The sequence below is a fragment of the Sturnira hondurensis genome, unplaced genomic scaffold (assembly GCF_014824575.4).
Source record: "Sturnira hondurensis isolate 20B ecotype Veracruz unplaced genomic scaffold, ASM1482457v3 Scaffold0005279, whole genome shotgun sequence".
NCBI classification, from domain to species: domain Eukaryota; kingdom Metazoa; phylum Chordata; class Mammalia; order Chiroptera; family Phyllostomidae; genus Sturnira; species Sturnira hondurensis.
Genome location: NW_028077910.1, coordinates 2,947,117 through 2,971,144, shown reverse-complemented (window position 1 = coordinate 2,971,144; position 24,028 = coordinate 2,947,117). Strand labels below are relative to the sequence as shown.

The 24,028-nt window shown below is 35.1% G+C and overlaps 1 protein-coding gene across 2 annotated transcripts in view; it reads left to right on the top strand.

The window, feature by feature from the left end:
* Positions 1-24,028, top strand: part of NAALADL2 (N-acetylated alpha-linked acidic dipeptidase like 2) — a 926,327-nt gene that overhangs the window by 601,665 nt on the left and 300,634 nt on the right. For both annotated transcript variants that reach the window (XM_037046503.1, XM_037046502.1), the window contains exons 7-9: positions 8,441-8,533; positions 11,240-11,445; positions 17,278-17,397. In XM_037046503.1, the coding sequence (XP_036902398.1) occupies positions 8,441-8,533; positions 11,240-11,445; positions 17,278-17,397 (419 nt within the window). The remainder of the gene's footprint in view (positions 1-8,440; positions 8,534-11,239; positions 11,446-17,277; positions 17,398-24,028) is intronic.

Here is a 24,028-nt window from a genome sequence, read left to right as displayed (position 1 = left end):
CATTACTTATTTTTGTTACCTATGAGACAAATCAACCTGTTCAGAATAGCCCCAAGAGAGAATTCTTTAGGATATGTTAAAAAAAAGAAGAAGAAGAAGTATGTTAAGAAAATTGAAAATTTGTTAAGAGAAGGGCATACTTTAATAAATATCAGCCATCTACATGGAAGAAAATATTCAGCAGAACATGATGTAAAAATGTAATTTGTTCAGACAACTTGTGTATAGCATGCATACAGATATGGCGGCCACTCTTTACACAAAAACATCCAGTGAGCTAGAATACTTCAGGAAAGAACGATCAGTGTTGTGACAAATGCAGGCTAGGTGTTAGGAGTCACTGAGCTGTGCAATGGTGAAACACCAATTTTATGGCTCTTCAAGCAGTCACTTGCACAGTGAACCTAGGAGTCTGAGCTGGAAGCTGATAACAGAGGATTCGTAGAACTAAAGATTAGCCTTCATGAGCTGCCAGTCTGAAGTTCTTCAACAAAGGGGGAAAAAACACTTCAGAAATCACTTTGAAGGACTATTCATCAAGGGTCTTAAACAGAGTGAATATAGGTGGGAAACCCATTGTCCAAAGTCAGCGGAAAGTACAGTCAGTTCTCTATGTCCTGGGGAGTGCAGGCTGGGTTGACTGAAGGAGGCACAGGTCTGTCATTCACCTAGAACTGTTCACGCTTTCAGCTTTGTGTCTTGACAGATTTGATTTGGGGAAATGATCCAGCTTTGATTTCATCTAGAGTTTTTGGGGTTTGTTTGCTAAAAGACCTAAAGACAACCTGAGATGTGCACTTTGAAAAAAAATTACTTTAACAAATGTTGTTCAGTGTTCAGTGTTTCTCAGAAATGTTTACAGTTTCTTACATTCTTCTAACATTATTTCTCCAGTACCTGTCACTTCTTTTAAATGATTGAAATCCCAACTAAATTTTATACTGTATATGTACATATATATACATATATGTGAATATATATAAATATATACATATATATAATAAAATTCCTTAGAGCACATCCCTATCTTTATATTTGAATGATCCTTTTTTTATAATGGGCTAACACTGTCATTTACTAACCTAGAAAAACTGCCAGAGACTCTTCAGTGAATTTCTGGTTCTATATTCTGCTATTTCCTTCAGATCTCCAATTTTTGTCATTACTATTCTATTCGATGTTATCCAAATATGTCTTGCCCATCTGTGTTTCTATGTTGTAAACCCAATCATTCCCTAAAGCTCAGTTCAGATGCCATCTTCTCATTACAAGCCCTTTATGTTTCCACTCCAGTTGGAATACCCTCCCCCGACTCTCTCCACCATGCTTTAGGCACTTATACACTGTTTGGCATCATGGTATGATAATGAGGTTGAGTATAAATGACTTGGATTTTCATTTGAATGTATTGTTTCTACTTTATTTCTATGTGATTTAAATTCTTTGAGTTCTCCTCTATGGCCCCAAAGAAAAGAATATGTACTGTGTAGTTGTCAGGTGTGGAATTGTATATATGTTTGTTTAGGCCAAATTTATGAATCAGGTCACCCAGATATTCTATATTTTATTACTAGTTTCAAAACCTCTTACTGTGAGTATAAGTCTGTCCATTTTACCTTGTAGTTCTGTTGATTTTTTATTTATATATTTGAGGTCATTTCTTAGGTGTTTATAAATTCAAGTATATAGTATACCTTCCCAGTTAGTTGCAATACTTATCCAATGAAGTGATCTTTTTAATATCTATAATGCTTGTCTTAAAGTTGATTTGATCTGATGATAGTTTTGCTACACTAGCTTTTGGGGGGTTAGTAACTTTATGCTATATCTTTCAAATTTTCAACCTTTCTGTATCTTTCATTTTCAACATGTGCCATGAATAACAACTAATTTGTATTTTAAATACAGTCTGATTATTTTTTAGCTGGGGCATCTGATCCATTACATTTAACATGATTAGTGATGCATTTGTGTTTATACTTTTCATCTAAATTTGGATTTCTTCTTTACATCACCTATTATGTTTTTCTTTTGTATTATTCTTTTCTCTTTAGATTCAGATTATTATCATTATATTTCTCCTACCACTATTTTAGAAGTTATATATTTTAGTATTCTTTTAGAATTGTCCTCTAATTGTAACTTCTTAGGGATTCCTTGTTCTTGCTTTTCTTCATTCATGGGATGGGAGTAATAGATAGAAAAGTGTACTTGAAAAATAATTAAATTAAAACATTTGAAAAAAAATTTAAAAAAATTCTTTGCAGTGCTTAGGAAGGGGGTGAGGATTACAGTGCTTCAGGGTTCCTATCTTATGGAGAAATAGTCAGTTTTCAGAACTTTCTTCTTACCAGCTTGGGTAGTCCCAACACATTTTCTCTTGACCTTTGTATCTTATGAGGACATCAAGATTAAAGGTTTTCCAAGTTCAGTAAATTCCCTCCGGTTGAAATCAGCTTTACTGCTTCATTTATCAGGGTCCTGTCACAACTTAATTTTTTACATAGCAAGTCCTTATTTACTTTCTAGTTCTTACATGCTGTTAGCAAGATTTGTTTTGAATGCTATTCTGCAGTGTAAAGTATTTTCAGTTCATCTGAATATCCAAGTCCATTATGTTACTACAAAAAGAACCCTTCCACTCCTCTCCAACCGAGGATTTCCTGGCAGTACATACGGATGACTCAATGAATATGCCTAGATTGATTGTCATATAAACTAGGTTGCCATAAAGGAATCAATAATACAGTAAAAATGTGCAATTCCAGGGAGTTTAGTCTAGGACCTGTGCACAAGCGAGGATAGGTAAATGGGAACAGAAAAGGGATGGTGACTGCAGTAAGGCTGGTAATTGTTACTACCCCTAAATGTGAAGGGCCAGGAAGGGAGCATAGTTATAAGAACTGGCAAGTCCTTGAGCAGTAAGAGAGGATGTTCCAACAAGAGCTATGACTTTCCAGGAATATAGTCACAGCCAGCAATTGACCAGGGAGTGTGATGAAAAATAAATACTATTTGTGTTACAAGAAACTGATTACTTGTTGTTGTCTTCCATTGGCTAAACACAAGCTGAAGCCATGAGTACAGGAGCCAGGTAGCTGACTCCACAGAAGTCCTCTACCTGAGCACAGAGCTGGATGATGGGGGAAAAGAGATTCAGATGGACAAGTGGGAAATGGGTGATACAGATAGTGTTGCAGTTGATTAGTCTTCTGATTAGTTTGATGAGTACACACACACACACACACACACACACACATAGAGACAGAGAGAGAGGCAATGAGCTAAGTATTTAACTTAAGAAATGAAGTAAAAAAAGAGAGAATATATTTAGGCAAAATTTATCAAAGCCAATAATATGAATAGTATATAATATTCAAAGGAAAAATAATTATGATTATGTATAAAATCTAAAACTAGCTTTTGAAAATATTGATCATTTAACTTCTAGCAAAACTGATGAGAGGAGGAAAAGACATAAATAATTTAATGTTACATATAGGAAAGAGAACAAAGTAATATTAAATGGCAGCAATTTTTAAAAACATTTTATTTATTTACTTTTAGACAGAGGGGAAGGGAAGGAGAAAGGGAAATGAAGAAACACTGATGTGAGAGAGAAACCCGGATGGGTTACCCCTTGCATGCACCCGGACCGGGGGCCGAACTGAGACCCAGCACGTGCCCTGCCCTGGAATCCAACCAACTGAGCCATAGTGCTCAGGGTGGCAGTAATTTTTTTAAACGTAAAAATAGAATAAACAATGAAATACAAATAAATTAAGAAGAAAAATATCTTAAAAACTGAATATATTAATAACCATTTAACAACATTTATTTGAAAATATTAATGGAATGAAATGAAATAAAAATATACGTTACGTGAAAATGTATCATTTTCCCCTTCACAGAAAATACCAGGATCAAATAGTTTTGTATGTGAATCCTAGCACTCCTTTGGTAAGCTGGATAATTTCCCATGCTACATAAACTCTTACAGAATCTAGGAAAAGAGGCAAATATTTCTAAATATTTTATGAGAGTGTATAACACAAATATCAGATTTAGACAAATGAGAAGTGAAATTTCAACTAATTACTTACAAATATCCCCTAAAATAATAACAAAATGCAAATTATAAATTTTGATGAAGTAAAGCTTATTCCAGAAATATATGCATTTATTTAACATCCTAAAGTGAAAAATCTTACAATTATCTCAAAACACAATTCAACATCTATTTATAATAGAACCTCTTAGCAAAGTAAGAACAGAAATGATTTTTCTAATCCGATCATAGAAATTTTTCAGAAATGTATAGCAAGTGTCTTTTTTAAAATGATAAAATCTTAGAAACACTCTTTTCAAAATGAAGAACCCAAAGCAAGTACCAAGAACAGCTGCCCTTGCTGCCCCTCCTCCATATGGCCTCGGCGGTCCCGACAAGATGACAAACCAGCAGGTCAGAGCTGTGAAAACGGGAATGGAAAATACAAGACTATCCTGTTCGACAAGTAATTGTTTAGATTGAAACTAAGGAAATAAAAACTCTGTAGGGCCCCTATTTGAACCTATAAAATATTAATAAGAAGGCTCATTGTATGACCGAGATACAAAATTAAATAGCATGCTTATGCACAATAAAATAAGCTATACAAGTATATTTTATTAACAGGGAAACTGTAAAAATAAATTTAATAATAGCTGTGCAGAATTTTTATGAAGAAAAATAAAACTTTATTAAAAGATATAAAAACAATCAAAATAAATTGAGAGGCATAACATATTCATGGATAGAAGACAATATAATTTTCTCAAATGAGTCCATTAATACAATGGAATCTCTATAAAATCCTGAGAGGTCTATTAATGACACATGACAAACTAATATATAAGTTCAAATTAAAATAATGGTCCACAATATCCCCAATATTGAATAGTAATATTACATGTTTATAATGATGATGATGATAGAAGACCATCCTTTCATTCATTAAAAAGTTATATTAATTTAAACAGTATGGCACTGGTTAAAATAAAATGCAATAGCAATACTATAAACAAATCCATGTATGAATTAGATCTCATTATATGATAGCAACTAAATTAATACTTCAATAAATTGCATGAGAATAATTGGCTATCCATGAGACAGAGGTAAGGTTGAAAGTCTGCTTCATAACAAATTCTGGCTGGATTAAATTTATAAGTTTGAAAATTCAACTTTAAAACATTTGGAAAACATTTTCTGACATCAGAATAAAGGTTTCCTCACCAATGCAAAACAAACATATCCCACAAATATTCAAGGTGAATATTAATAAATATGACCATATTAATATTTTAAAATATAATATCAGGAAAATAAAAATTATGGATTGAAAAGAATTTATAATACATATAACAAGTGAAGAATCAAATTAAAATCCCCACAAAAATACCTAAATTGATAAACACTTAAAAGGAAAATGGTCAAAGAATATAATAAAAACTAGAATTAAAAATTGCTGAAACTCACTAGTAATCAAAGCAGTGCAAAATTATGCAATAATGAGATTCCTGTACACATAAAAATATCAAAATTTAAAAGTCTGTGGACAAATTTCTACATGCCAAATAAAGTTGAAGGTACCCATACTATATTGTAATTCAGAAATTACACTTTGAGTTATCTATTTATGAATGTATAGCACACATACACAAGAAATGTAAAAAAGTTCTTTGCCACAATGTAGTATTAAAAATGTGTAAATTACCTCAGTAAATCTCCGTAATAGAACTGCAAAATAAACTGGGATTGATTCTACAACCAAATACCTCTTAGCAGGTAAAACGAATGACACAGATCTCCATTTTCTTCTATGAAAAGCTATAAAAGATTTACAGCTAAGTAAAAACATCATTATTTGTATAACATGGCATAGCCTGTAAAATAATTATTTATGTCTCTGTTAATGCCTATTCCTATATTTGCCTATATTTATTCATCTATATCTATATAACAAAAAAATTGAAACAATTAACATTAATCTCATAAGAACTAAATTTATAAGATCTTATACTTGCTTGTTGGAAAAGGGTATTGATGAAAATGTAGTAAAATTACATGTTAAAACTAGATATAAGTCATCGTTGTATATTATATTATTTTTTATTATTTTATGTATGAGGAATGATCATAATTTAAAAAAATGAAGTCTTACAGTAAGAGAAGCCTTTTTGTTCAGATAAAAATGTTATTTATGTGAAAACCTGAGTTTGAGTTCCATTTTTGCTCCTATGTGCTTCATTCAATAAATAAGATAATAGAAGCTGTTTAAATTGGTGCTTGCAAGAATTATTGATGTACAATGAAAATTAGTATATGTGTGTGAAAATGGCTATTAGAAATTTTAAGGCACTCTGTTAAAGTAAGATAATTTTCCAAGCAATATAATGCACAGTTGTATATATTGTAAGGTTTTCTAACTGCTGAATTACAAAAAAAAAAAAAATGATACTGAATCTTAGAAAACCAGAGAAAATTCTTCATTCATATCCAACTCAAAAATAAGCTAGAAAGATGTTTTAAATTATATGGTAATGACTTTTATCTAATTTAATTTGTCTGGACTATTTGGAACAAGCTGACAACAGGGAATGAAACCAATATTAAAAGCAAACATATGAATCTAACTATATGACATTTTTGAAAAGGCAAAAATATGGAGATATTTAAAAGATCTGTGGTTGCCAAGGGCTCTGGGGGCGGGGGGAGGAGAGAAGGGGAAGGGAAGGATGAATATGTAAAGAACAGGAGATATTGTGGGCAATGAAACTATTCTGTATGATGGATATGATTACTATTCTGTAATGATGGATGTATGTCATTATTCACCTGTCAAAATCCATAAGGGTATACAATACAAAGTGTGAGCCCTAATGGAAAGTATGGACTTCAGTAATAATAACATATTAATATTGGCTCATCAACTACAACAAATACATCATGCTAATGCAAGATGTTAGTAGCTGGGGCAGGGAAGAGAGAGGATAATTTGGAAACTCTACTTTCTGTTAATGTTTTTTTCTGTAAATCTGAGGGTGCTCTAAAACTTGCATAGCATCTAAATTAAAACTACCATCTCAGGCTTTAAACAGTTCTCCATTCTTAAACATGAGGCACCCAGACATTCTTTCAGGGTCTCTTCACTCTTGTTTTAGTTATACTTGTGACAGATTCACTGTACTGATTTTCCACGTAAGTTGTTAATAGGGTATGTTCAAGGAGGAAGCAGCTTTTATCACAGCAGTTCTCACCTAGCAGTCAGACATGACACTTGAGGGCCTGTCGGTACTACAGCATGTCTGTTTTGAAGTAGCTGCTTTATTATTGCCTCCCACTTCATCCTAGAACCACACCATCTGGCTGCCCCTGAATCTCCCCTACAAATTTCCATGACTGGTAGAATCTATTAAGTACAGGATTGACACAAGGTGCCACCAAAAGCCTTTAAAGACCACTTTAGGGTTATGAATGGAGTCCCTCCTAAGTAGAATCTCTGCCTTAGTTGTTATCAAAAATTTTGAATATCAAATCAAGCATAACTAGAAAAACTCAAAGAGGCAGAATAATTCGTGGATGTTTTGAATATATCCACCAATGTATTCGGAGAGAGACCTCCAAACACAGGTTGAAATGAAGAAGCCAATATTTTAGAATATGTATATTTTTAAGACTCTGTATACTTTTTTAAAGATTTTATTTATTTTTTTTAGAGAGAGGGGAGGGGAAAGAGAAAGAGAGGGAGAGAAACATCAATGTATGGTTGCTTCTTGTTCACCCCCTATTGGTGACCTGGCCTGCAACCCAGCCATTTGCCCTGACTGGAAATCGAACGAGTGACCCTTTGGTTCACAGGCTGGCACTCAATCCACTGAGCTACACCAGCCAGGGCAGAATATTTTAATTTGTGTAATACTTTATAGTTTGCAAAATGAAAATGTAGCAGTGAATCATATAGAACAGTTTATCTTCCACATGTTCTTTTTCCGACATTAGAAAAAAATTAAAATTCTTTGGAAATATTTTAATCTGATTTTTTAAAAATGTCTTTAAAAGTATTGAGTTGCCCACATCTTCCCAAGGTCATCTTCTGTGTGCTCTCTTGTTGAACCCCATTGTGTCTCTAAATGCAAGGGTGAGAACTGCCTATTTATGGCTCTGCAGTTCTATGAGGCTTAAGTAGTTGTATCTCTGTCCTCATTGCATAGTACGCACCTCAATAGGATCAGCACAAAGTATTGAATGAATATTTGTCCATAAAGTGTAACTGGTCATCTATAAAAATTTAATTGTTCAAAATTATTTTGCTGATGATGCTGGATAAGTAACTTTGAATGTTCTAAGAAAAGACACAAAATACAGAGAACAAATTCATCTTTTATTTTTTTTTTCCAGAAGAAAGAATTGTCAGCATGCACATTCAGACAGTCACAGAATTCAAAACAGTTGCTAATGTTGTTGGGTATTTAAAAGGTTTGACTTCTCCAGGTAAGTAGGGTGAAGAGTTTATAATCTGTACTTTATATGAAATATTACAAAGAATTGCTCTGTAATAATTGAATACATAGTTCAATATCCCACTTTGCATTTATCCAGAAGTTTATACCACTCTGAGAGGTGTCAATATGAAACCAGGAAACAAGCCTTCATTTTCCTTCTTACCATGTCTCTTCAATAATAAATCACAGTAGAGAATGGAAGGAGGAAATAAAAACAAAACCGAAAACAAAGTTCAAATTTGTTAAACTGCCATGTGCCTGGTGAAAAAAGGCTGTGAACACCAATGTTTTCTTATTTTCTTTTATTCACCATAACATCATTGAAGGCATTTTTATTTACAGGAAAAAAAGACTTAAAACTAAAATATTTAAGTTTTAATAGTATGGGTTTTTAAAATATTTATTTGTCTTCAAATCCAATCTTTTAACATTAATCGATGTCTCATCTCTGACCTTTAGTCTATGGGTGGCTCTGTCTGGTGTCGGCATGGCTTGAGGTTTTGAAGGTGCTCATGAAAATGATCATCTGGTTAAATTTCAAATAACTTAATCATTGTTATAGGATGCTCATTGAACCTTGAGGTGATGTGATAAAGGCTCAAAAAGTAAAAATAACTAGTACACATATTAAGAGATTAGTAGCACTATGAGGCTGAATCACATATTACTGTCTAATGGGCTTGTTATACAGCGTAGAATGTAGCAACCTTTTTAGTGCATGTGGGCCACTTCTGTTAATCTGGATAGGACATTTACTCAAGTTCCACTTGGACAATTATTGTTCCCTCTGACATTCATCCAATCGACCCTATAATTGCTAACTCAGAGATTTCTGAGATCAATTTTATATCTGCCCAGTTTCTTGGCAGCCAACTCTTACAAAGTTAATGGGAAGTGAATATTCTCTCTGATTTCCTTCCAGTAGCAATAATGAACAACTTCTGCTCATAGCACAAACTATAAGTAAATTTTAAAATGGTTACCATTGCATTTTAACAAATTCTCATCACAGGGATCTCTAATTGAAACACTAGAAATACAGAAGTTGGCAAAAGTGGGTTTCCATTTGTTAGTACACAAAACACAGATAATAAAGTTATTGTATTAATCATAACCTTCATGTCTTTTTCCATAACAACTGCAAACCTACTTTTACTCACACTTATATTTATCAACATTGTTGCATTTGCAAGTTATTATTGAAAAACCAAATAGTACAGTATTATATTAGCTTTAGGGTGAAAACATTTTTATTGAAATCCAACATAGAAAACAATAACAATTCATGTGCCAGTAGTATTTTTCAGTGCATAGCAGCAAAGCTTCTCAAATCTTGTGTATTTGAATTCTACACAAAAATATCACATCATTTTTAATGACTCTGAAATTTAGAAACAATCTCAATCAGTATTAGGATTTTAGATGTTTATTTTGAGTAAAGACAATTCCAAACAAAACTTTCACACATATCTGGGATATGAGTGAATAAATTCCCAGGGTTTCAACATTTGCAGACACACTATGAATATCATTAATTAAATTTTGATGAAATGTTGGCAGATAAAAGTCATTGCTGGCTTCAATATCAGTGTGGAAAACCAAAATAGCTTCAAGTAGTGATATTTTCCAAGAGGTAGCTTTGTGATACCATAAGTCAACTGGTGACTAAATTATTCCACACGTACATAGTACTTAATATGTGTCAGACAGCGTTCAAACCACTTTACAAGTAGTAACTCACTTAAAACTCAAAAAAACTAATGATGCATGTACGATTTTATTTCCATTTTATAGTTGAGTGACCTATGACATAGAAGGGTTAAACAATCTTACTAAGGTCACACAACTAGTAAATGAATCGCCTGGGTTCAAGTCCATGCAGGCAGGCTTCAGAGTCTGGACACTGGAGCATCGAGTCATGAGACAAATGTATCGCTCCGCTAAGCTAATAAATTTAGCTCTGTACCAATAACACTACTTGATAAGAAAATCAGAAAAAAAATGTATGTTTTTAGTCTACTTTATTGATGACAATAGTCAGAAAAGTACATTGAATAGCCACATCCATGTGTCATTGAGACCTTTCTAATAGTGTATCCAATAGATTTTGTATAATTATGTAAAATAAAATATCTGAAAAGGAAATTTTATAATAATTGGATGCCTTTTGATGTTGTTGATTTTGAAAAAAAGAGAGGCTAATATTACAAGTTGGAATCTGTAATTAATTTCCTAAATACTTCAGTTATTGCAAAATCCATACATGGCTACCACATTTTTAATGTTTACAGCTACTAAATAACTGCTCCCTCAATGTATTAATAGTTCATTAATATTTACTGAGCATACACACATTGTTGACAGGGCACTTCCCACTATGATTCTGGGAAAATGTTAGATAAATGTTTGATTGTGGCATATTTGTATACCTCATTAATTAATATGCGTGTTGCAGAGGACAGCAATATGGATCTAAGCCTTGGATTCATAATTGGGTTCAGCAGCTGCCTCTGCTTTGATATACACAGATGTGTGAATCAAGACAGAGGCTCAAAAAATGTAAAGTAGACTTAACTATTAGAACAATTTTGCATAATTGTTGCTCAGTTGTGCAATGGGATTATGTAAATGTCATTAAGTTTATTGTTAAGGTTTATATTTTGTTTAAATGGCTCTTGTATCTTTCTGTTTGCAGACCGGTATGTCATGGTCGGCAGCCACCATCCCACGGCATCCAGTTACAGTGGGCGAGAATGGGCCAGTAGCACTGCCGTAATCACAGCTTTAATCCAGGCCTTGATGTTCCGAGTTAAGAGAGGGTGGAGACCAGACCGCAGCATTGTTTTCTGTTCCTGGGGAGGAACCATTTGGGGCAATATTGGCTCATATGAATGGGGAGAGGTAAATGTATATTTATTAGTATTCTCTCTCTCTCTCTTGATCGCCTTCTCTGTGGGGGGATATAGCAGACTGTGGGGGGACTCTGCCCACAGAGAATTGAGGAGGAAAGGTAGCCAATCTCTCAAAGGAGAAGGGCCTTTAGCCTCTCTCTCAATGGGCTTTTATTAAGTTAGGTTCACACAGAGATACATAGCATGCACCTAAAGCTCATCAGTCAATGTTCAAAAAGCTACAGTCATGAAAAACTGACATCATCTACAGATAATAAGTGAAGAAACACAGGGAGTGTCTCTGGTCAGGGTTGGTGGGATATGCTGACACCAAAAGGTTGTTGAAGCCAGTGTCATGAGTTGGGAGTTTCACTCCCTGTGCTTTGAGCTCAAATGTCTGGTTCATACTGACAGGGTTATTGAGCAAGCCTCAAAGGAAACAATGTACATCCTTTCTCTGGCCAGATTTGCTCCCAGAAGCCATCTGTTCCAGTACAAGGCCGCAGCTGCCTCTGGCATTGTTTCCAGGCTGAGTCAGGTAGAGGGAGCAAAGCAGTCAAGACATTAGGAGACTTCTTATAGATAGAATGAGGACTCAGACTATGACACAGCTGAGAGGTGAGGGTCTTTCTGCCCCTTTTCTATATTTCCCTAAGTCCTTCCCTGATGGTCCTGTTGCAACTATGCCTGTCTTATTTTGTTTCTTTCTTGAGGAATCTTACCTATCTTTGGCTAGCCCATCACCCACCCAGGCCAAGCAGGTGGATATGTGAGAGGAGATAGGTTTTTGTCTCCTTAGCAGCTTATGTCCCTAAGGCCTTTTCACTCAGCCCTCGCTGTTGGACCCTGTTGTCCATTAAGGAGTCTTCAGTCCTGGAAACCAGGCAGGATGGCTCCTAACAGCAGACAGTAAAATTGTTGAAGCCATGGATACTAATGTGCATCTCAACCCAGATGTCATATCTGCTAGGTTACCGTAATCATTCCAAAAATGAAGAAGAATATCCCAGCTGCTGTGGCTCAGTTGGTTGGAGTGTCTTCCCACACTCTGAAAGGCTGTGGGTTCAATGTAGGTATGTGGGCACATACTTAGGTTTCAAGTTCTGTCCCTGGTTGGGGAACACACAAGAGGCCATGGATCAGTATTTCTCAGTCATTTGTGGTTTTTTTTTCTCTCTCTCTCTCCTTTCCTCTTTCTAGAAAATAAAAGGGCGGGAGGATTATTTAGACCAGAAGTCCCCAACCATTTTTGTACCAGGGACCAGTTTCATGGATGACAGTTTTTCCACAGACAGGGTAGTGGAGGGATGGGGGGATGTCAAGAGGCAGAGCTCAGGCAGTAATGCAAGGGAAGTTTTGCTTGCTCACCTGTCACTTACCTCCTGCTGTGCAGCCAGGTTCCTAAAATGTTCCCAACAGGCGTGACCTGGGGTTAGTGACCCATGAATTAGACTACAGTGAATTGTGTATGATCTGACTCTATCTTATTCTTGTTTCCTCCAGATCTACAGACTCTAATATACTCACAATAGTGTTTACCTGGCTATTGTATATATCCTTAGACAGGTTGACAGGCACAGGACATGAAAAGATAAGGTGATGCATACCATTACCTTTCTTTGTAAAACTTTTTAGCAAATATCTAAAATTAGGAAATGATCTCCTGTGTTAATGTTTATAACCTTAGCATCATAACTTAACTATGAAATAGGGAGACTGGAGTCAATAGAGTGTTTTTATCCCTTTCTCTGTCTTCTCTTCCTCTCACCATTCCTTACTCGTGCATACCCATCCTCCTGACACTTCTTTCCTACCTGCATAAATACCTACCTATCTTAAAAAGCCTTTGTCCCAATGAATGGATCATGGTTAAAAACAATGGGAGTATTTAGTTTCAAATGCTTCTGTGTCTTTGTCTTATAAATGCACTGTTTTTAGTGGAATATGACAGCTGACTATAAGATTGATGCCATATTAACAACAAGGAAAACACTGCAAAACTCTTAGATGCTCTATTTATTTTCATGGGTTTTTAAAAATATTCTATTTATTTATTTTTAGAGAGAGGGGAAGGGAAGGAGAAAGAGAGGGAGAGAAACATCAATGTGTGGTTGCCCCTCATGTGTCCCCTGTTGGGGACCTGACTTGCAACCCAGGCATGTGCCCTGACTGAGAGTCAAACCTGCAGCCCTTTGCTTCATAGGCCTGTGCTCAATCCGCTGAGCTACACCAGCCAGGGCTATTTTTATGTTTTTTAAAGAAGTGTAAACAACATCAGGCACACTTGCCATGGTATGGAATGTAATGAATAAAAGAACTAACAAGCGAAATAGAAACAGACTCATTGAGAGCTGGCTGACTACTGTGAGGAGGGACACTGGATAGGGGTGGTAGAGAGACTGAGTAAAAGAAAAGAACAGAAAATCTCATGGACACAGCCAACAGTGTGGCGATTTCAGGGAGCTGGGAAAGGTGTAGTGGGAGGTAGAGGTGAGTATAAGGGGAATAAATGGTGATGTACAGAGACTTGACGAGGGAGTAAACACACAATACAGTATACAGATGATATGCTGTAGAATTGTGCATCTGAAACCTGAAAAATTGTGTTAACCAATCTCACGCCAATATATTTAATAAAAAGGAAAAAATGTTTGAGAAAAAGGCAAAAAGAGGCACACAGAAACCTGTAGAGAAAAAAACGGACCCAGATTTAGCCAGGAGAATAAAAGCACGTTAACTTACCATGATCTCAGCTTTGGAGAAAAAATCTAAATATCTAATGAGAAATATTCTTGTTTCATTTTTTAAATTTAAGCACTCTACAAAATATCAAATATTTATTGAATGTCAAAGAAAACACCAAAAACATACATATAAGAAAATAGCAAGTTGTTTTTAATTTGAAGGAAAGAAACTCTTAAGATTGAGAAAAATTTACAGTGTAAAATTTATCAGAATTCATACATTACAGATTAGAATGCTTTTCCATATGTAAATTAATGAAGTGAATGCTTGTTCTATATTCAAAAAACCTAATTCAAATGTATAAATTTAATTATGGAAATAAGTTTTTTAAATTAACAAATTTTTAGTAAGATGGAAAATGTAATAGGTAAACCAAACTTCTAGACATCTGTTCCAATTTACTTATTTTAAATGATATAAATAACTTTAAAAAGTGAGGAATAGATTTCTGATCTGTGTTAAAATTAATTTAGAATATATTTATCAGAAAGAAAATGCTTTAATTTTGTTATAATAGTAAGGCACAGTTTAAGGTGTCTTTTTAAAAAAATATATTTTATTTATTTATCTTTAGAGGGGAAGGGAAGGAAAGAGGGAGAGAAATATCAATGTATAGTTGCCTCTGCTGAGGACACACAACGTATCGTGTGTCCCCTGCTGGGAACTGGCCTGCAACCTAGGTATGTGCCCTGACTGGGAATCGAACCACGAACCTCTGTTTCACAGGCCCATGCTCAATCCACTGAGCTATACCAGCCAGGGCTAATAATAAGGCACATTTTAAGGTGTCTTGAAGATTATTTTTAATTTCCCAAACTTTATTCTATTGTGTTATACAGTCTTCTTGATACCTATCTAGTAATTTTCACAATAAATTTACATTAATCCTAAAATAATATGTATATTTCTAAGCTATGTTCTCAAAGGAGGTTTATCTATTTAATATTATATTTCCTAACTTAAATATCTTGAATCCTTATGTATGAAAGAATGTGTTGCCAAAAGTTCTTGAGCTTATTTGGACATCAAGCATTGTAGCCTGTGAGTTGAATCAATTATGTGACCTTAGCTGTATGTGAGCAATTATTACTTTTTTAAATTAAGTGTATACCTTTGCGGTTAATAAAATACAAATTATTTTTTAGGTTTTTCCCAATCTGTTGTGCCTTTTGGTGACTTTATGTTTTCTCAATCAACAGATACTAAAATTACAATTTACAGTAATTTGGAAGTCCATAGAAAAAATAGTTCTGTTAGAAAATCCCTTTCTATTCTATAAGATTAGGAACCCACGTCCTAGAATATTTATGTGCATGTGCATATTTGAGAACTAATTATGCATTTAATCACTTTCTGGATTTTCTCATGACTTTTTGGGCAAAGATATATGAGTAAGAAGATGTTTAATAATATATAGATTTAATCATTAGCTTTTAAAACATATTATTTTAAAGTACTATACCTCAGAAGATGATTTCAGTACAGATTATGAAGATAATATCATAACATCTAGTTGAAAAGGGATTTAAAAAGCTATTATTTTTCTTGTTTTGTCTACTCTTATCAAATGTACTTTTATTAAAATGAAACATTTTATTTTATACTACAACAAGATTATGCTCAAAATATATTCCCAAATGAAGATGAGTGAAGAAAGAAAATGTGTTCATCTTTCATATTTCCCTATTTAATTTTGTTTGCATAGGAACCCTCTGAAATCCACAGATTTAATTAAAACAACTAAGTGATTTTGGTCGATAAACTTAAAAATGAACTTGTGTAGTGATGGTGTTAGTAGAGTGCTGATGCAATACTTATCCTCACCCTCGGGGAGAATCACAACACTTTACTAAATGAATTCTTTAAAAAATACCATTTCTTCTGTAAAGAATCTTTATTTTTCACAGGCTATTGTGGAAAGGCTACAACTTTTACAGTCAAAGAAGTCTGAGTTCAAATCTTCTCTGCCAGAAAACTCAGAGTTTCTTGCAAGACTTGATTTATCAAATGAGTACTCTTAGACCTGTATCGGGAGTCCCTTGAGAATTGAATGGACTAACATATAAACTGGCTGCTTACATGCACTAGTGTAGAAATAGAAGCTGTTTTTCTATAGTGCTTGTGTAACACTGGACTTTTTAAAAAAACATATGTAAAGCAAAGTACTTGAGTTTAAAGTTTATTGTTTCTTTTTAAAATATTTACTACTTTTAAATGAGTTGTTTTTCACCTCTCTTATAGAGATGTAGCTGAATTTTCAACAGAAACTAGGAATCACATTGATTTCATAGGTATTCGAAGTCCGTGCAGTCTTTCATCTGATAGTGTTGGAAGAAGAAACATGTATTCCTGAGACACGAAGTAATACAATTTTTAAGATATTTTTCTTGAACTCCACCAATGATAATTACTCACTAAATATTTGTTCAAGAAAGGGAGAAAAATGACAGAGGGATTTCTTAGTAGTGATACATTATTAAGAGGATAGGTAATATTCAATATGGGGAATTAGGTTTCCGCAGAGAAGTGAAAAAACTATTCTATTGAAACATTTCATGTTACTAATGTGTGTGAAATGCATCAGGTTGTATTTCAGGTAAAATGCTCCAGGACACAATTGCGTTATGCTCTATTTTACTCTGAATAAAAATCTGCTGTGTGCAAAAAGCATCTTGTTGCTTTAAGGGAAACACTGGTTTATTCATCACTGAAGCAGCTTTCCCTTGTCTCTTCCCTAACTCCCAGGCTACAACATTAAGTGCCGCCATTAGAACAAATATTCTGCCCTGTGTTCTGGAGGTGAATCTCCTTACACGTTAACCATTAAAGAATATGTTCTCTTAAAAGTTGACTTGCTTCAAGAACATGTTTTAAAATATTTCATCAAAATGTTACATTTAACTCCTCACCACATGTATTTAAAATCCTTTTATGAATTTTGTATTCTTCTTTAATGGCATGAAATTACTTTTAAAAAACTGCACGGTAATGATTCTAAGTAGATAGTGTTTATTATTCAATATGTAACTGATTGAACAGAATCTGTTACTTTTACTTATGCTAGAGAAAGATTGTTTTGTTGTTTTTTTGATTGCAGGATTTCAAGAAAGTTCTGCAGAGAAATGTTGTTGCTTATGTTAGTCTCCATAGCCCCATGAAAGGCAACTCAACTCTACATTCTGTAGCTTCACCATCTCTCCAGCAACTGGTGGCAGAGGTAAGATGGACTGCTTCATCATAAAATGTTTAGACAAAGCTGCTGGGTGGTTTTCCTATAATTTGGAATTTCTTGATAATTTTAATGTGCATAAAACCGTTTGTCAGTGTTTTAAGGAAAGAGTTATTTAGTTTTTGTCAATATCCCTTCAACCAATTTCTTATGTCCCGAAGGTGAGTACTTGTTCCTCTTTCATAGTTATAGTTGTAGGAATGAATTATACAGTTACAGGGAATATATGTACAGATGAAACTTTATTTCTTGAAATTGAACTTGGCTTGCAAGTTCCCGATTTTTTCAGTCTTTTCATTTTGTTGTAAACTTAGTTACTGTTGGGTTTCTTCCCCCTCATGCATGTTTTGAGAAAAGTTGGGACTTACCCTATGTTTTCATTGCACTACAAGCCAGATCTGTGTCTAACTACTAGAATAAACAGCTAAAATAAAAATATTTAGAAAATAATGTTTAAAAAACATGGAAAACAGAAACATGCATTTTACTACAAAGCAACTTAAAAAAATCAAGTAATTTGTGACACTGTCTCACTAGTTATTGATTTTTTTAAATTCAGTCACTTCTCACCTGTTTCAAAGAACTTTGCACATTTTGTTTTATTAGTAGAGTTTATACTTTTATTCCTGCATTCTTTTTATATATTTCACTTTAGATAAAATGCTATGTGATTTCTGAAAAAAAAAGGCAATAATGCCACCACTGGAAGGTGATTTCCTCCCAACCCTGAGCAAGGTCTATGGGTGGATATTAGAAGTGACATTTTTATGCCTGCAAGAGTGTCCAATAAATATCACAGAAACTAAATTAGAAAAAGAAAGACATAATGAACAGTGCTTGGGATTAGCCACAATTCTTCATTGAAACATAATGCAAACTGAAATTTTATATTTTCATAATATATTTTCTAGTTTCATAGTTTTCATAGACATTTCTATATGTAGTAAAATAAAGAGGACATTATGAAGGATGGAATGGATAAATCTGTACATTTAAAATAAGCCAACCTCAATATTTATACCCTAGATTATGTTTAGATCTGTTAAAAATTCCTCTTAATCAGTTTATTGCCTTGAGCTATTTCAATTTCTTCTCTGTCTGGGAAATACTCAAAAGAAGAAAATCAGGGCCGATGTCTTCCTCAGGAGGTTAAAATTTCTGAGTAAGTGTGTGATCCAGAAGAAGAAAGTATAAGTAAGCTTAATTACCCAGAAATCAGGGAAAGTTAGTTTAAAAATGATGTCTATTCCTTCTCATATGTTAGTTTTCCTGTTTTGAGAATCTTGAGATACATGTAATCGATGAAATTCATAGGTAAATACAAGTAATAAACTTTTAAGGAGTATCATATCTTACAGAAATATCTACCTGTAGCCCTGACTGGTGTAGCTCAGTGGATTGAGCGCAGGCCTGCAAACCAGAGGGTGGCAGTTCAATTCCCAGCCAGGGCACATGCCTGGGTTGCAGGCCAGTTCCTGGCAGGGGACACACAATACATTGTGTGTCCCCAGCAGAGATAACCATACATTGATATTTCTCTCCCTCTCTCCTTCCCTTCCCCTCTGAAGATAAATAAATAAAATCTTAAAAAAAGAAATATCTATCTGTAGAAATTCCATGTTTATAGAAATATCTGAGAATATAATTCTTTTGAAAATATCTTGGCCCTGGCTGGTGTGGCTCAGCGGACTGAGTGCGAGCCTGTGAACCAAAGGGTCACTGGTTCAATTCCCAGTCAGAGCACACGCCTGGGTTGCAGGCCAGGTCCCCAGTAGGTGGTGCATGATAGGCAACCACCCATTGGTGTTTCTCGTTCTCTCTTCCTTCCTCCCTTCTCCTCTCTAAAAATAAGTAAATAAAATATTTTTAAAAGAATAATAAAATCTGTTTTTAAAAAAGAAAATGTCTTAGCACATTTATAACAAAACACTAGAAAATATTAGTATCTAACTCTAATTAGTATCTAAAAGTACACCGTGGCTTCTCAATAGTAAATAGTGACGTAGAAGATGCACCTCTTTATTTATTTGGGAGAGAACTTTTTGTTCTATATTGAAAATGTTTATATAATAACCTAAAACTAAACTTACATATGTATTGAAAGCAAATTTCTTTCAGTTGAGATTGTGTATATATCTTTCTTAGGACAATTTAGAAGAATAAGATTATCACAAGTTCAAACAAACAATAGCATATACAATTTTAAAACAGGGGAATTATTTATCTTTATGTATCAAAATATATATGATAATTTGGGACTTCTGGTCAAGATGGAGGTATAGATAAATACACCTTGCCTCCTTGCACAAGTTTAGCAAAATATACAGCTAGACTACAAAACAAATATCACTGAGAAGTGTCAGAAAAATTGAGCTGTATGGAAGTTGGACAACCGAAGACTTAAAAAAGACACATTCATTCAGACAGGAAGGAGGGATGGAGGGGTGGAGATGTGAAGGGAAGGTGCAGAGAGGTGGTGAGGTGCAGAGACATGGAATGGGCAGCTCCACATCCATGCATAGTGGATAAAAATTGAGAGGCACACCTTGGAAGTGAGGGATCCCATCCCCAGACAAGACCAAACAGCCCAGGACTCCAGTGCCAGGAAGATAAGACCCTATAACTTCCAGCTGTAAATGCCAGTGAAGGCAGGAGCAGTGAAAGAAACTGCAGAATTCTCAAGAGAATCCTCTTAAAGGAACAGCAACAGGCTTAGGACTCACACAGACCCACCTCCTCTGGGGTTCAGCACCAGGATAACAGCTGGAAGGGTACCAGTGGCATATGGGGAGAAAGTGAAATGACCGACAACAGGGTGGATGCTGGGAAACAGCTTCCTCCTGGGCAAAAGTCCAGAGGTCAGGTAGTGGCATTGTCCCCTCTCCGAGCCCTTTGCCATACAGAGCAACAGAGCTGTGATAAGAGTTGCCCCTCCCTGGTAAGTACCTAAGGCTCTGCCCCATATAACTTATACATGTGTGTACTTTTTTACCATAGTTAATGCTAGTAAGACAGGGTGTCGGAGCAACTTGTCCTAATTCACAGAAACAAACACAGGGAGGCTGTCAAAATGATGAGACAAATAAATATGACCAAAATGAAAGAACAGAACAAAATTCCAGAAAAAAAAAGAGATAAACAGAATGTGGATAAGCAACCTATCAGATGTACAGTTCAAAACACTGGTTATCCAGATGCTCAAGTAACTCATTGGGAACTTCAAGACATAAAGAAGAGCCAGGCAGAAATGAAAGTTACATTAAGTGAAATAAAGAACAGTCTACAGGGAACCAACAGTGGAGGGGATGAAGCCAAGGATTGAATCAATGATTTGGAACACAAGGAAGAATAAAGCATTCGATCAGAACAGCAGGAAGAAAAAATAATTCAAGGAAAGTGAGGATAGGCTAAGGAACTTCTGGGACATCTTTAAATGTATCAACATCTGAATCATAGGGGTGCCAGAAGGAGAAGAGGAAGAGCGAGAAGTTGGAAACTTATTTGAAAAAATAATGAAAGAAAACTTTCCGACTTTGATGGAAATAGACATATGAGTCCATGAAGCACAGGGAGTTCCAAATAAGAAGGACCCAAACAGGACCATACCAAGATACATTAAATTAAAATGCCAGAGTGTAAAGATAAAGGAAGAATCTTAACAGCAGCAGAGAATAGCAGAGAGTAACCTACAAAAGAGTTTTGGTAAGACTATCAGCTGCTTCTCAAAAGAAACTTTGCAGGCTAGTAGGGATTGGCAGGAAGTATTCAAAGTGATGAAAAGCAAGAGCCTACAACCCAGATGACTCTATCCAGCAAAGCTATCATTTAGAATGGAAGGGCAGATAAAGTGATTCCCAGACAAGGTAAAGCTAAAGGAGTATTTAGCTTTTAAAATAATCTTTCACAGGTCACAGAATGTATTGATTTTACTTGTAGGAAAGTAGAATTTCATCATCCATATATTAGTCAATGCTCTGTACATTTCAAATAAGTATTGATACAATATAAAAGAGGTCATTTTAGGGAAGCCTGAAGCATTTGTACATATGAAAGTAGTCAATCTAACTATATTCTCCTTAAATGTTGCTTTGAAGCACCTGCCAGAAGCTGGCAAACCTAATCAAAACTAAACAATTGCTTCAATATTATAAAACTGTCCACAGGATGAACAGTGCTGTTTTTTTATTTAAGTCTAATAAGGTAGCAAAGATATATTTGTTTTATAGGGTGTTTTATAAAAAGACTTTTTTAATATACCAAGAACTACCCACCAGAAAATACAGTACATATATATCATTTCAACTATTGGATTGGCCAAAAAGTTCTTTTTTTTCCTGTAAGATGGCTCTAGTTATGCCTAAGTGTCTTTAACTTCATTTGAAATAATTTTGTTAGATCATGTTGTGACAGGTGTCATATCAGCGGGCATTAAAAAACTTATTAAAATTAGTGAATATTTCTGTAGGCATTTGAATACTGAAGGTGGAAGACAATGCACAACATGTTTTTGGCATGTTATGCTTTATTCTTTGAAGAAAGGTAAAAATGCAGCTGACATATAAAAATAGGTTTGTGCAGTGTATGGAGAAGGTGCTGTAACTGATCGAACATGTCAACAGTGGCTTGCCAACGTGTGTGCTGGAGATTTCATGCCGGATGATGCTCCGCAGTCGGGGAGACCAGTTGAAGTTGATAGCAATCAAATCAAAACGTTAATTGAGATCAATCAATGTTCTATCACATGAGAAAAAGCCAACATACTCACAATGTCAAAATCAATAAAGTTATTGGTGAAAATGAAAAAAAAGTATCTTTTATTTTATAGAAGAAAGTAAATGGACTTTCTGGCCAATGTCGCAGACCCTGTCCAGCAGAGTCCGCCTGTTGTGGTTGATGATGAGAATCAATGCCCAGGCAACAACAATCCTGTGTGGAAAAAGGGAACAGGCACGACTACTCTCTCAAGGGGAGAGTGTCTATGGTGCCTCGGCCACTCCCTCAAGAGGGGAGCGCCCCGAGCCTTGCCTAGACAGGCTTTTATTGTTTTCCTGGGGTCTTACATCAGAGAAAGATTTATTATCTATCACACAGAATATTATTGTCTACATTCTAGGTACAATCAAGGGAATAAAAATAACATGCAAAGGGGAATGACGATGAGCTCATTAGTTCTGTCCTTGGGAGAACTCATACAGGCTTTGGATATTACCTTGAAGGTAGACAATACACATTTGTTGTTTTAGACCAGGGTGATGGAGTTTTAGCAAGAGCAAGCCATAACGGTCTGTATGCATTTTCTAGGCCTGATTCCCATAGGAAAACTCGGTTTGAAGGTCTGGCTCCTGACCACCACTTCACATCTGTAGGTTTTCCATACAGAGCTAAGTCACATTTGCCAGACCAAAACAAACCGGTCCCATACAGGCCAACCTAGTACATGCATTACAGTATTGAACCCATAATCCTACCACAGTATCACTTAGTTGTGAATACCCCATCTGTTGCAGAGGCCTACTATGTGTTACATTGTTATAGAGATCCCAACTGTGTATGACATTAAGTGTGTAAGCACACAATCAGATGTGAAATACCCCAGTTGGCTAGGAACTTCTATTTTACCATGAACATAAAACATACATAAAAGGCTAAAACATAAGGGCAAGTGTTATATGTGCTATACTGGAATTTACAGGAAAGAAAGACCATGTGATTGTTTTAACTTACAATCATGTATTGTAGAACATTGACAAAACATTTGAATGTATTGATAATCTTGAGGAAATTTAACCACCAGTCTTTCTGAAGCTCAAAACTCTAGTCCTGTAAACAAAATCCTCTTTACTGATCTACCAAAGTGCCTTTTCAAATCACATGTGCTGCTGTCCATTTCCATTTCCTTATTCAAATCAAGGGCAATGATTTGTGCTTCTGCCCTTTCCCTCTTGGGCTGATGGATACTGAACTGGCACAGCTAGGTCTGTGATGGCACTTGTATAATTGCCGCCGATGGCCGCCGTGGGTGCTGGTCTTCATCCTGCCAAACCGCACCTCTATTCTCTAAGGGGCGTAAACAAAGCGTGGGAGATACTTTAGCCCCGAGAGCTAGTTAGTTCAAATTCTTGAGTTACCAGAAGCTCAACTTTCAAATAACAGAGTTATTATTTTTTAAATTCTATGTTTATACATTCTGAAATTTTAAAAGATAGCCCTAGTCATCTAAGACAGCCATAACAAATACCACAGACCGAGTGACTTAAAAAGCCGAAATTTATTTTCTTACAGTTCTAGAGGCTAGAAGTCCAAGATAAGGTGAAGGGTAGTTTTCCCTTGAGGTCTTTCTGCTTAATTTGCAGGAAGCCACCTTCTCACTCTGTCCTCACATGTCCTTTTTCTCTGTGTCCTCACTCCTGGTGTCCTCTCCACTTCTTATAGGAAAATCAGTCCTGTTGAAGAGGGCCCCACCCTATGATCTCATTTAAAATGATACTTTCTTAAAGTTCCTGCTTCCAAATATAGTTACTTTTGGTGCTTAGGCTTCAACCTTTGCATTTTGAGAGGAAAGCGTTTAGTTCATAATGTTATTAAAAATGGAGAGTGGTAGAATACAGAAGGTATGGTT